At 38.2% G+C, this 15,123-nt stretch overlaps 1 protein-coding gene across 2 annotated transcripts in view; it reads left to right on the forward strand.

Annotated features, from left to right (window-relative positions):
• The window catches only part of LOC139973205 (putative ferric-chelate reductase 1), a 50,292-nt gene that overhangs the window by 18,513 nt on the left and 16,656 nt on the right, over positions 1-15,123 (forward strand). For both annotated transcript variants that reach the window (XM_071979722.1, XM_071979731.1), the window contains exons 3-12: positions 324-530; positions 2,422-2,508; positions 3,570-3,735; positions 3,907-4,020; positions 4,601-4,716; positions 6,849-6,941; positions 8,229-8,335; positions 9,328-9,386; positions 10,585-10,743; positions 11,716-11,798. In XM_071979722.1, the coding sequence (XP_071835823.1) occupies positions 324-530; positions 2,422-2,508; positions 3,570-3,735; positions 3,907-4,020; positions 4,601-4,716; positions 6,849-6,941; positions 8,229-8,335; positions 9,328-9,386; positions 10,585-10,743; positions 11,716-11,798 (1,191 nt within the window). The remainder of the gene's footprint in view (positions 1-323; positions 531-2,421; positions 2,509-3,569; positions 3,736-3,906; positions 4,021-4,600; positions 4,717-6,848; positions 6,942-8,228; positions 8,336-9,327; positions 9,387-10,584; positions 10,744-11,715; positions 11,799-15,123) is intronic.

Here is a 15,123-nt window from a genome sequence, read left to right on the forward strand (position 1 = left end):
GTCGCTACAAAATGCAGACAGTAATGAATCGTGGTACCTTGTTATCTTTTATCTAGACCTGAGATGTCCATCGCTGCTGTGTACACTGTGTTGTGGGTACTGACCGTAGCTGTATGTATTGACTGTACACTAGTGTCCAATAACCGACGGTAGTACTGTAAGCTGTGTGTGTATTTTCTGTGATCGATGATGGTGTCTTACACTTCTCTTACACCTCATTCGAAACTAGGTCAGATTACCAGCATAAGACGTTTCTTTATGTGCGAATCTTCACTCCCTTTAAGTAAATGTATTCCTCTTCTATTTTTTTCCTCTCTTAACAGCATCCTGACAACGGAGGAGACAGCAATGATACGGGATGCGGTGTCGATTGGGGTTGCTTTAGTCATGATACTTGCGAGTTAGAAGAGGACTTAAAGAATTGCATTTTCTTATTCAAATGGAGGCAAGAAGATGGTGCCATCCACTTCATATTGCGAGCCATGACCAGCGGATATATCGCACTGGGCATCTCAGAGTCAGGAGGAATGGTAGGAAGTTCTATCCAGTATGTTTACTTTGCTCCTCGCTTACCTGTCTCCTCACAACCTTAGCACCTCATTCTACAGCAAAAAACATGTGTAGACACTTTGGATGTTAGAATGAGAAGGAAGAGCAATGACCGGGGAGCCAGTCGTTGAGGGTGCACAGTGTTAAAAGATTACCAGAGCATACTAGACAGGGTAGAATGAGGTGCTAAGGTTGTGAGGAGACAGGTAAGCTCGGCATTCGTAAATAAGTTTGATGATGCTTCATTGTAAAGGATACATGAGTCAAGGGGATGTACTTCTGGTGCATGAAATTTATTGATTTCACAAACTCGCTTGGAATTTTCGACATCTTAAGGTCGCAACCATATCCTAATAAGTATTTTTGTACAATAATGTGGAGACACTGTACACTGTGGATTTTATAGTATGAATGCATCTGGCAACAGAAGAGATTGATAGGGATGTGCTTCTAGCAATTGAACTGGAAAGGTCTTTGTTGCACTACAACTTACATTATGTAGAAATCTTCTTTGTTTTTTGCCACTGATGGGAAAAACTAAAATGTATTGTATTTGACAGACAAAATTGCTTATTGATGGAATTCTAAAGGCAGATTTAGGGCATTGAGAACGAAAAGCAACATTCCAACTATAAGATTCACTCTGAAAGGATACATCAACAGCATACTTTGATGGAGAAGTAAGACTTATTGAGCCACCGTGAAAAATTTAAGTTTCAAGATCTTTTTCTGTATTCAGCATTAAATGAAATTGAACCCTCTCTGCTCTTAGTCACACCCTGCTGCGCACGCACACGATCACCCAAGAGGAAGTATGAGTTGTCTGTATTATAGATTGATGGTTTTATCATTAGTTTAAAACAGAGTTACGTGTCTGAATTCTAACAATTTTACATCCCCATATTTTACACCAACTTATAGGTAGGGTAAACTTTGCAGCAGTTTTGTATGCAGTCTTGAAGTACGGTATGCTATAGAAAGGTCCACAATTTCCAGCCATGTCAACTGTTAATTCTTGGTAGCCAGTGTTAGAAAAACTTGTTGGATTTCCCACGAAAACACTAAAAACAACTGTCGATTTCCCGCGCGAACACGCCGAGCACGTGTAGCATGCGAGCATAATGGCATAGGGTCCAGGGGCCCGCCATAGGCCCCAGTGGGGTCAAGGGTGGAACCCCTTGTGGGATCCAGGGGGCGAAGTCCCCCAGAGAATTTTGGTACTTTTGTCTCCTGTCACACTCCTGTTTTTGTTAACATTGTTTGGCACGTTTCCAAGGAACGTTTCATGGAGTAAACTATTTTGGCTCCACTCTAGAATTAATTAGGTCAGTCAGTAAAGGATTGGTATAGTTATGCGAAATATTATCTTAGACTTTAAAGAAAAGTAGGTAAAATATCCACATAACATTTAGTCTCGAGTAAAACACACCTCAAGCCAACTGACTCCTCCGCATGAACAAAACTATCTATTCCCCATGATACACGAGGCACATTCCATACCATACACTTTACTTCTAAAATTGTCCTTTTTGTATTTACAGATGTACTTTTTTTTTCCTTCATGTTTTTTTAATATTTTCGTCCGGTTTCTTTTTCTCTATCCCGCGCGCATCGTGGATTTCCCGCAAACCTGGTTTGGAAGGTTTTCCAGACCTGCAGTGGTAGCCATAGTCAAACATCTGTTTGTAATCTCTGATAATGTGAAATTATTTGAACATAGAATAAATCTTAAAGCAAGAACTCCTTTAAATGTTTTTTTGCTGGCAAGTAAAGAATTCCACTGTCAATAGTTAGCCAGTAAACCAGTCCATATTTTAAGGCCTACTACACATACATTTTTTTTTTGTTCCTTCCCATTTTGTTTTGTTATAGGCTGATAGTGAAGTCTACTCCTGCAGTGTTGAAGGTGTCCTAAGAGGCTGGAACTCGGCTCGTGGGGCATACAAACAGATTGATGTGGTACACCAACTTTGAATTTATTATTTTACTTTTTTCTCCTTTCTACTTAAAATAGCACTGGCTTAAAATACCTACAGGTACAAACATGTGGTGTAGAAACCAAGAGGAGTTCTCAGATGAAAACTGCTGTGAAGATCAACATGTAGTTGTAACTTGTGAAGGATAGATGCCGGAGGATAAGATTAGCAGACAAATATCCTGGATTTGGGGCGAAGGGGGGGGGGGCAGGGTAGTGCTGAAATGTCACCAATTAAGTAGCATAGCTAGATAGGAAAGTGCGTAAGTTAGAAATGAGACAGGTAAGTATCCTTGCTCGAAAAAGGCCAAATCAGTAAGTTTTTTTTGGGGGGGGAGGGGGTTTCCTGGTAGATGAAATCCATGATTCGTTTTCTTATTTTTCATATTTTCACATTTCACAGTATTTACTAGGCTTACTGTTGCACTTTCTCATCTAATCATTCTAAAATTCCTTTTGTTAATGCAAAGTTCTTCATGTGCAAATGGCACTTTTTGTTATTAAAAAGTGCCCCCTATGTTGTTCACAAGGTGCCTTAACATTGAGAAATTAAGAAAACTAATTAAAATAGAATACCCTTTGTAGGTAAGATGTGTTGTTTTATTAAAGAACATAATGGAATATGTGGTACAGAATGCAAAGAGAATTTGAAAGAAAAGTTATGTGGGGGGGGGGATGGATTAATATTATGAGGTTTTGCCCCCTTGAATCAATTACATGTCCCACTCTTTTAAGTGAGGACCCCGCCCCCCTCCCCACAAACCACAAGATTGAACCCTACTCCACTGCCTCTGTCAAAACACAAATCAAAGATCGTTCCCCGAATCCTTCCTCCTGGATAACAAACCAGAAATCACAAAAATACTGTTCGACACCATCAGACAGCATCAATTTTGCAATGGGGAGAGACTCCTTCGGGTCCTAAATGTTTTGAACTAGAAAACGCCTTATATGTAACTTGTGAGGTAAACATTCCAACCATTTTACCACTGCTCTGCCTTTTATGATACTAGTCACATAAATTTGACAATTTGTATATCATCAGGTTCCAAATTCACTCTCCGACCAGAAGGTCACATCTGACGATGGAGTGATAATCTGTGAATTCAAGAGAGCGGACTACATTAGCGACAGCGACGAAATGTTTCTAGATCTTAGAAGTGGGAACAACTACACCGTTCTGGCAGCTTGGTACCCTGAAACGGATCACGGTCAGTCTGTTTGCTTCTTCGTCTCTTAGTTCTAAGACAAGAAATCTTTGCCAACCTTGTATTTTCCTGATGGAATGTAACACCTAGACTATTCCTTAGCCAGACAGGAGGACTATGTAGTGATATAAAGTGTTTTAATATCCCTTTAACAGTTTTTTTCTCTTTCCCCAGGTGTCCCTGTCTATCATAAAACTAATCGAACGAGCACACCTGGAAAGGTAGACTTCACACAACACACTACAAACTCGGCAGAAGGAGGAGGCGAATTTTTACCCAAGCTTCACGGTAGGATAATTGCTGGTTCTCTTTGAAGGATCGATCCGTATGTCATGTGATAAACTTTCTATGAATTTGTATGGTAGCTCTTTCCTTTGCTTGAACAGAAAGGAGTGGTCCTCTCTGCTTCGATCAGGACTGAGACCCTTTCTCAAGTCTGGTCCCGCTGAGCCTCTTCGTAGATGGTCTCTCCCTGGGCCCCTGCGATCGTTTTCTCGGGAAGGGGAAAATTCACCGCAGAAGTATGTGTGGTTGCACCCCTGTCGATAAGAACAATACCACGAAGAAGGCAAAAAAATCAACATATATCTAATTTTTGCTTGCAAAACTTTCTCAGCAGAGTTTTACAAGGCCTATCCAACTTTTGTACTTTGAGAATAAGGAAGAATAAAGATTTCTAAGTGGTTCATGTATCAGGTGCACTAATGACCTGAGAAAAGCTCAAAAGTTGGACCTATGGTTAAGTTAGTGACCCAAATGTCCAACAATCACCGCTTGTCCATCCCGGTGTTTATATTTTAAAGATTTCCCCTTCGAGTCTTTCTGCCAAGCACATGCTAAAATGTCTTCTTTTCTTCTCCAATGCTAGGAATCTTGATGACCATAGCCTGGTTTGGTTTTGCCGCCGTGGGCGTGACGTCGTCTAGATATTACAAACCGATATGGCCCGAGACGACCCTGTGGGGGAAACCTGTGTGGTTTAGTGTAAGTAACAAATGAGCACGTTAATGGTTACACATATTGGACATGATTTGTAAGTTTCACAAAATACATAACTTATTTATGCCTCATTAAGAGTTTGCTCACTGAATATTCATGGGGAGCCTAGGTAAAAACTAAACCTTGCAGTAACTGAAAGTAGGCTCCATAAACATGCAATTCTACCTGGCACAATACCCATAGCATAGAGAAGTGGATTATTATTATGGTTCTCTCGCAGCCTGTCAGAAATACAGCTGCTAAAAACCTTGTCTGTCGAAAAACGTGGTGTGTGTGGACAGACTTTCTTACTTTAAAAATGTTGTATTGGCTTCAGCCTTCTCCTTACATGTCTCAGAACCATATGACCTTCTATCTTCCTAACCCTACCTACAACTGCAACGCACATAGTAAAAATGTCTGCATCGGCTCAGTAAAACTTGCATCTAGGCTGCTGTCCTCCATGAAAATATGTACCTTAGAATACCTCTACAGGAACACGCAATACTTAGTTAAAATGACCTCAACAATACGCTGGCGTGTGCGTAAAGGAAGCGTGTAGTGGTATGCCTATAATGTGTACAAAAGCATTTAATTAATATACAATAACAAAATGATTGTCAAATTGCGAAGTGAAAAATTTGGCCGGTATTCAACCAAAGTGTCTATGATAATGTTATAGGCTATGTTTATGTTGTGTGTTGTAGGAAATCAAGTAAAACGAGTGTCTAGACATAATGCCAGCATAAAAATACGACACTAGTCAACTGATTTAATTGAAACATTGAATGTTGCGTGCATATGCCCTGAATGTCAAAATCAAGCAACACAAGTATATCTAGACAAAATGCCAGCATAAAAATACTGCACTAGTCAACTTATTTCATTGAAACATCAAATGTTGAGCGCATATGCCGTGAATGTCTGAAATCAAGTAAAACGAGTGTCTTGACATAATGCCAGCATAAAAATACTGCACTAGTCAACTTATTTCATTGAAACATCAAATGTTGAGCGCATATGCCGTGAATGTCTGAAATCAAGTAAAACGAGTGTCTAGACATAATGCCAGCATAAAAATACTGCACTAGTCAACTGTTTTTATTGAACCATGAGATGCTGTGTGCGAGTGACAGTCCCGATCGAACACCAATTGCGTTAATTGTATGACCTACTCAACAACTCCGTAGTAGCTCCATGCTTTGACCTTACAGGAATTTCACAAACGACCTACACTTTAAAAATTGCCTATACCTACAGTGTGCAGATCTCGCATAAGTTCCACGCAGTTCATTAGTGCATGTTTGTAGGCCTGTTTGAACTGCACATGCGCAAATCTTGAAAGCCTGTGAAGAAACGATCATATTGCCGTAGCTACAACATGTAAAACTTAAGTGTATCTTGGAAGATTCATTTCTTGCGTAGCAAGTAAGGCGTCTTCTAGATTTACAAATTTGTAATAATGCTGAGCGAGGTTTTATATTTTCTAATTACCCCACATATCCCTCTCGCAAATCAAAACTCCAAGCTGGATTCGTTTTTCTGAATGAACTTGCTTGACGGGTTTAGTAAACTAGCTCAGTGAGTGTATCGCCTACGTACTTCAATATTGTGCCCTTAGTGTTGCTCACGAAGCACAGACTACATCCAACCATAGAGCAACTGATCCAACATTTACCCTGGATGCTTTGCAGTACTTTCAAACAACTAACTCCATGAAAATTATAGTATGTGAATAACTCTTTTACGCAGTGGCGAATATCTCAAACTTCAATGGCTACTATTGATGATGCATCAAGTACAGTAGTTTACACATGAGAATTACACCTAATTTTTTTGATTAATTACTATTTAAATTGTTTAAATGTTGTTTAATAAAGTGGATGATCCCTTTATCCATTTATTTGCTAAGGGTGCCACTCAGATTCAAGAATAACCCCTCCCCCTTAACCCCCCTTTAACCCCCTCCCCCATACCATTCTCCTTCCAGTGTCATTTGAGGAAGACTGAAAGGCAGCAGGGTAGGGATGTGAATAGATATGTTGCTCCTTGATATACAATTGTGAGTAAATCCTGCATAGAGATTGGATTTTTATGAAGCTTTGGTGATATAATTTAACTTATTGTCTTGTCTCTAGATTCATCGGACTTGTATGGTCTCTGCTCTGAGCTCCTCTCTTATAGCAGCTGTTGTTATCGTGATTCATGTCCAAGGATACATCCTACCATCGGTAAGTAACTACAAGGCAATTTATTCCCTGAAAGGAAGGGGCTCTGGACATGGGTAGGGGCTCTGGACATGGGTAGAGGGTCTGGACATGGGGTTGGGGCTCTGACCAGGAGTAAAGAGCTCTGAACAGGAGTAAGGGCTCTGAACAGGGCTAAGGGCCCTGAACAGGGCTAAGGGCCCTGAACAGGGGTAAGGGGCTCTGATCACTGTAGGGGCTCTGAGCATGGTAGTGGCTCTGAACAAGGGTAGGGGCTCTGGGCAATGGGCTCTGGGTAAGGGGAGGAGATTTGGACGGGGGGAAAGGATCTGTGGACATGGGATATTGGGCATTAGACAAGGAAAGAACACTGACTGGATATTGTATGGGACCATCATTTACTGCAGTACATAGAGTAAAGATATCTCCATAATGAGGTGAAACAAGTGGGAAAGCCACCAGGGATAATCACTGAAATGAAAGAAAAAGGTGTGCGTGTGTTCACCAGGGATTTATTATCCCAGACACTAAAAAATAAGGGATGGGCAATCCCCAGGGATCACTCTGGAGATTGAAGAATAATGGTGATATTATTCACTGGGGCTTACAGTAGGGTTGAGAGGGCCAATGACACTACAGTGTAATGATTCCAATAGTTAAAATAATCCGTTCAACTGTTCTGCAGTTTTAATGACTGGTACATCCGATATATCAGTGGATTGTCATCACTTACATATCTCTTTTCACTTACACCTCTGCTCACCACTGCAGTTCTCTTATATACTGTGCACCATTTTCTATTGATTGTGAAATTGGATCGTTGGATCTTCACCGCCAATGAGCTTTCGAACGTTCTTCCTGTCACTTAATTAAATCTTACATCAGTGGTTTCAAGGTGTACCATTACAGTTCTCAATTTACCATCGCACCATGCTACCGCACATTGATATCACCACCGACGCAAAATTGGTCGTATCGAGAAAAAAAATCATAATGTAGTTGTGTTTTTGCACGCAAAGCAATTGATGGACAGAAATACACTGCAAGATTGTTTGAGTCAAATGTTTCAGCCCATAATTCTATCTAGAAGTTGTTTGCTTATTTCTAAAAGAAAATCCTTATTAAAATAGATTATTTATGTGACTACCTCGCCTACCTCTCTCCTCACAACCTTAGCACTACTGTTTCTAGATTGAACTGGTAAACCTTATCAGCACTGCACCTCATGCAACCAGTCACTTAATGTGCCCAAAAAATATCTTTACTAATTTGTTTTCTTTTATTTTATATATCTTAATGACAATATTTTAGGAAGGCAATATCCGGTTCCTCCACGCCATCTTTGGTACTACGGTGATAGTCCTCGCCATCTGCAACGCTGTAATGGCGGTGTTCAGGCCTCACCCAGGAACACCAAAGTAAGGAGAACATAGCAGGGAATTAATTTATGTAGGGAATGCCTCGTCGAGTCCCGAAATGGTTATGTTGTACACGTATATATGAGGAGCTTGCCCTAAGGATTGTATGAATTTACAGACCCTCTAATTCTAGTCTGTATCAGAATTACTCTGGTTTTACTTTTATTGTTAACAGTTGTACAATCTTATGAGATCAAACTACCATACTGTTTACTTTCAAATTTGTCAAATTAGAAGTAAAAGTTGTTTACCTCCACTGTGTTATATATTACAACCCCAGCCTTGGCTACCCTGTAATATGACTGGCTCAATATTCATACTGATTAATATTACAATGTTTTCAGCCATCCAGCCTCTGCATTAATTTAATCTCATTCTGCTACAACATCTGCTCGTCTTATGCCCAAAGCTATTGTTTTAAAGCACCATAACGACTCGGATCCTAATAAAAATGATTGATGAAGTGAATGTTGACTCTTTTTCAAAGTTCCAAGTTTTCTGATTTGCTTTTTTATATATATGTGACAAACACATGAAAGACAGATATGACATGAAAACTGTGTCCTCACAGAAGAAATCGTGTTTTCGAAATTGTTAATCGTTTGCTCATCTTATCTTCGTTTGGTGCAAAAAGTTGATAGACGATGTCTTAGTTTGAACATATGCAGCTATTCGTTTCCAAATTGTTTGGTTGCAAGTTGAGAAGCACTACATTATCAACAAATTTACATCAACAAGTACATTTTGGGGTTTTGTTGTTTTGTTGAAGAAACATGTCAGCATATGACAGGCAAAACCTGTTTACTTCTAATTGTTGCTTTCAACCAGAAGTACAATTCTAGAGAAACAGTCTTCACTGATTGTAACACAAACTAGAAAAGTAAATTCAAGATTAAACAGATATTTCAATATAATGGTGAACTTTTACTTTAAAACTAATGTTTGCATATTTGTTTTTTTTCTTCTCCCTCACCATACCAAAAAAACTAAAGCCGTCCTATTTACAACTGGGCTCACTGGAGTGTGGGAACCCTGGGTTTGTACCTTGCAAGTAAGTTAACTAACCTTAAGTGAAGTTAAGTAAAAGCCTGAAGATGACACAGTGGTGTTTGTGACACTAGTATTTTGAAATACTGTGTTTCTGGGAAGTAAGATCAGTGAGGACAAATAGAAAATTGTTTTAAATTAATATTTCAGTTTGGAAAATTGGTAACACCAACATATCTTTAATTTTGGTTATGAGAAATGCTGGAATCTTGTATGTCATTGTACGTTAGGAACCAACCCTGACCCAGGGGAATCAACCCTGGGGGGCAGAGGGGTCAGTGGCCCCCTTTATCGGTTAAATCTAGGGGCAAATATGATGTTGCCCCTCCAACAATTATTAAGTGGATGCATGAGAAATCAATAGATGGACAATAATTGTAATAGTCTGTTTTGAATTATCAAAGGTATTAGATATGTATTAAAACACCCGTAGGCTGTGAAACAAGTATTTTTTTTCTTTTTCTTTATCGTTGTTCAATAGTCATACAGATCCCTTCCATCTACAAATCGTGCATGTCGATCAAGTTACATCATTGATTACTAATAAATACTCAATTGCATTCATGAAATTACTGGTATTTAATACACTCAATTAGCTTCCCGGAAACAGCTTTGAAAGATATGGTTTTAGGGACTGAGGAGAGATTTGTGCATGCCATTAATTCATTTAATATTCGTATCGATGAGTACCCCACTAGTCACGGACCCAGATCGCCCCCACCTCACCCCTCCCGACCCTGACCGGTGCTTCAGTTTCAAAGTATTAATCAGCTGAGACAGCTTGACTCGAGTAACATTTGGTGGCAAGGCATTGGTGTTTTCTTCTTAAACATTACAGTATTGCAGAGACATGCATTTTTTTGCAAATAATTTTGAATTTAAGAATCCATAATAACAGACAATATTTCAAGGGTTTGTATGCTTTGGTAATATTAGCTGTCAAAATTATTCATTGGATTTAAGCATTTTTTGGAAATTGTATGATTAATTATCATATTTAATTATACCTTTATAAAATATCTCGGAAATGCCCATGTGGCAAAATACCTTTTCAAAGCCGTCAGCATAGGACTACATATATTTTCATGTTTTATAGTAATGTATTTTTTTGCTGCCAAAGTAAGAAATTTAACACAAGGAACAAATGACAAAGTTTTGTGAACATTCTGATGATTCTGTTTTCTGTTGTTGTTGTATTGCAGTGGCCACCATTTTGTTAGGTGTAATTGATTTTAACAAGGAAGACTCTCTTCTGGGAGGGATTCCCAAACCTGTCTTCTGGGTGGCGGCGTTCTTCGTCATGTTCCATTTAATTATATGGATGTCTCTTCAGTATATCAGTATCACTATAGAGAGCACAGGTGAGTCATAGGTGTGAGGTTTCAAGAAATTGTTTATTAATTATATTTTTTCAGTGACATTTAAGAATAATGCACACCCCAACCTTACAACATTAATCTTGTCTGATAGAGACAATTCGACCTAATGAAAAGTATTATTCCATTTTGGGAGATAACACAGGTTTAAGGTTCATTCACACACAAGGCAAAAGACTTGAACAAGTCTAACTATGACATCATCTAGGCATGTGTGCTTGAAATACGTAATACTGTATTACCTGGAGTTTTGCTATGTTTTCAAACCGTTTGATCTCGTGTTTTAAATCAATGGATGTTAATTTTTTTCCCTTTCTTTCTTTTAGAGAGGTTTTTGAGACAACTTCCTTTCTCTTTGTACATTTAAAATTCATTTAGAATGTTTATATTTCTGTAATGGAGATGTGTGGTTTCTCTTTTTGGATAATTTTTTTTTATGACAATGTTTATTTTCTGCAATGAAAGTGATTTTTGTTTGTTTTTAATTTATCGGAACGTTTGTTTTCTGGGAATTTTATGCGAAAACTATAAGATATTATTAACATGAAGTAACGACGGCATCCATTTTCGGTGCCAACGACAAATTGACTTTCACCTTGCAAAAGTATGAAAGAGAAACGAAAGTAAATTATTTCACATCCTGGTGGTGCTCTGTAATTGCACTCTTCACAAATTGACAGCCCCAGTTCCAACTTTGGACCAAGGAGCAAGGTTCTTCTTAGCTGGATTGAGGGGGGGGGCGAGGGGTGGGGGAGGAGTATCTCTTTCGCTTAGACAAATCATAATGTTTGGGTGTTCTGTCTCCTTAACTCTTCCTAATGTATGTTAATGGGAGTAAATCATGTAATCATAGATTGACAATGTGTATGTTACATAATAAAATAGATAATAACCATAAAACCGCCTGTTCTGTAGTAACCACTTGTTTATCAATTCTCTGTCATTTTTATGGAACAGGCCGTGACAATGACGTACCTTTGGTCAACGAGCTGGACGAGTCAGAAAAGGCACCCATTAACGGCTCTGTGGGTACTTCCGCAGTGAGTAACAAATTATAATTTATCACTTTTTTTACTTATTAATAATAAAAATTTCTTTCTTTCTGTGTTTTTATTTTTTGTTAATAAAAATTTGTTGGTAATATTAAAAAAAAAAAATAAAAAAAATATAAAAAAAAAATAAAAATAAATAAAATTCGTGGGGGGGGGGGCGGGGGTTGGGGGTAAATTATGTTGTACTGTAGGTGGAGATGATTGAAGTTAAAGGAGCATTCAGAGGTTGATTTGTGATTCAAAGTGACATCACTCTCTGCATTTCTAAAAGCATCTGACAGTGATCTTCTTTGTGTAGTGTGTCAAGTATTCCGCTTGCTCTTGATTTTCTGTGATAAAATTGAGATTTTAAAATAATGATTTGGTCAAGTGCTGTAATGTCTTCTTAATACTTCTTTCTGTCTTGTTAGTATCATTACTGTTTACGAGACTTTTGCCATCGGAATATAGCAGAAGTTGCTGATTGGATGAGTCATATACCGTGTATGCTATTATTCTTAATGCCAAGTGAAGCCCTGAACACCCCTTGAGTTTATTGTATTGTTTGGGGCGGATTTCAAATAGGGCGTCACCCAAAAGTCTTTGCTGGCACCGAGATTTTTGAGAAAAAAAATTATCTACAGTGTTTTTGATCCCAGCTCGACTATAGGAAGATCAGCTAATTTTAGTTTCTTTAAGATATTTAAGATACAAGTCCATATATCTTACTATCTTTGATGATTTCTGAGTATCTATTCTAAGGGTTGTGTGTCTAGTGCAGCATTGGCTCAGTCCTCATGGAAGATCCAGGGGTCCTGGAACTAAAATTTTACAGACCGTGCTGGTTTACATCTTATCTGTGGTAACTCTGTCCACACAATTGGCTAAGATAACGTCAAAGAATTTAAGGTTTGCAACATTTTAGTATGAAGGATAGGCATAACGTTTGATTCGTAGTCATAAATACTGTGGTTGAAGTTCAATATAATATCGCCCAATATGGACATGTTCAAGGCATAGGGAATGCAATTGAAAGTTTCATCATGCAAGGGCATATTGGCACAGACAGTATGTGTACCGTGTGTCTACACATAGGAATATGCAGTGTGTGATAACATATATAAGCCTTGACGACATTTCTAATGTGTTCAAGTGTCTGTGTATGGTGTTAATAAGCTTCAGTGTTTTCGACTATAGTTAATGTGTGAAGTCAAACGAAGTCACAAGAATTGAAAAAAAAAGGTAACAATTGAAGTTGTCACAAATTCTGTTCAATTTGCTGTTGAAGCAGTTAAATCGAAAACTACTGAAACTTATTTTTACTGTTCAAATTTAATGCCAGGAAACACATTTTTATGTAATTTCAAGCTCCCATAATGTGGTGGGTGACCTGTATTATTTGGCTCCTTCACCTCACAGAGAAGACAATACATACATTTTTCCAAACAGTTCATCAATTGCAAAAAACTAGTCTGCTTGTGCTTTGCCGATGAAAACATCAGACTACAAGCCATAATTTCTGTTCAAGCTTGCTTTAACATTGACACCTAATTAATGAAAGACACTCAACTCTTATCTCCTAGAAACAGTCATGACAAAATCATTTCATTTGTTTATTTTACCACAAAAGGATTACGGGTAAACATGTACTTGTTTACTTAAAAGGGAGGAAAATACAGAAAAGGTGTAAAAGATTTGTTGTAGGAGCCTTTGGGCTTTAATAACGCATCCTTTGCCATAGTAGAACAGTCCATTATGAAAAGGGTGAAACAAAGATGAATCGTGTGTACGTCTACATACACAGATTACATATTACAAAACAGATGCCGTAACAAGATTGGCTGATGGACATTACCGTGATATTCTTGTGATATATTATTTACCAATAATAAACTTATAATACTTGGTAAAAAGTTTGTAACGAAATAATGACAGATTAAAATATAAAAAATTGTAACTTCGGATTTATAGATTTGTAAGAACTTAAAGTTTAAATAGTGGTAATGAGGTATTAATGGGAAAGGGTTTTAGGACAAAGAAGAGCTTTTGACTGGCAGGACCCCCTCCCCTCCACCCTTTCAACCATATCCCCAGCAAAGACATGGCTCTATCAGGAGCCACCAACTAAGTGCAACATGGCTCACTTGAGAGTACAGGGCTTGTTGCTGTTAGCATGTCACCAGTTGGTTGGAATCCCATTCTAAGCAAAAAATTGTCTTTGCTCTTTACATATTTGCTTGTAAATTTCCATTGTTCATTAACCTAACAAGGAACAGAGAAATTGAATTAGGATGGTCCCAACTGTGTCCCAGACAAATTCGATGTGAGAGGGTCTTGTAATATACTTTTTGAGTCTTAAAAGTTCTGTGACTCCCATTCAGGGAGTAACTACAGTTCATCGATCAGCAGTCCATTATATCATTGACCTTTGTCTATCAAGCAGCTCCAGTTAAAGTTACAGAAGCCAAGTTGACAGATAGCATACAGTGCTGTCTGTGACCAGTTTGTTAGCCGACTGAATTTCAGGTTTTCTCGATTTAATCTTTGTAACCATAAGTGATGAGAGGTATCCTCCGGACTTGATTAAGTAGATATCGATTTCTGAGTATTTTTGCATGTCTTTTTATTCATTTTTCATTTTTTAATTGTTCATCTCTTTTTTTCTTCTTTATTGTTAACTGCTCAGTGCATGCCAACAGATAATTGATAACCAGTTGCTATCACTTCATTGCTTGAATGTCAAGGGTAGATCCAGTTAGCCTTACTTTATTTTTTCGGGGGTGGGCGGGGGCAACTGTTACAAACTGAAAGTAGTAATTCTTAACAGTGTGTCCTGTTTTAGATAAAGACTAATAAACCAGCACCCCCACCCCCCCACCCTGTCTGCCTAAATCATGTTCCCTTTTGCTACTAATTTGTGCTTCATGATTTCATTTAATGCATTGAGATGCTTTTTATTCCACCCAAAGTTTTACTTTCTTTTCAATATGTACCTTTTTTTTCCTTTTCTCTTTTTCCTTCTTCTTTGGAGGGTGGTAGGGTGGGAGCAAAGAAGGAGCCAATTTATAGCTATAGTCCATTCAACAATGGGTGTCTAGCATCTGTGTTCTGTTAAAACTGTAAATCATCAGTTTTCATTCCGAACATGAAGTGGAAGGTTGTACAGTTTGTTGTGTGTCGTTTACACCTTGCCAACTTTCTGGGTAAAACGAGAAAACAAGTTAGTCTAGTATTTAAGTAGAGACAACCAATCTGTGTCAGAAGCACTTCAAACTGAGAGAATCATCTAACGTGACTCAATCCATGATAATAATGGATACTTTAACGTCCCCTT

The sequence above is a fragment of the Apostichopus japonicus genome, chromosome 2 (assembly GCF_037975245.1).
Source record: "Apostichopus japonicus isolate 1M-3 chromosome 2, ASM3797524v1, whole genome shotgun sequence".
Classification (NCBI taxonomy): domain Eukaryota; kingdom Metazoa; phylum Echinodermata; class Holothuroidea; order Aspidochirotida; family Stichopodidae; genus Apostichopus; species Apostichopus japonicus.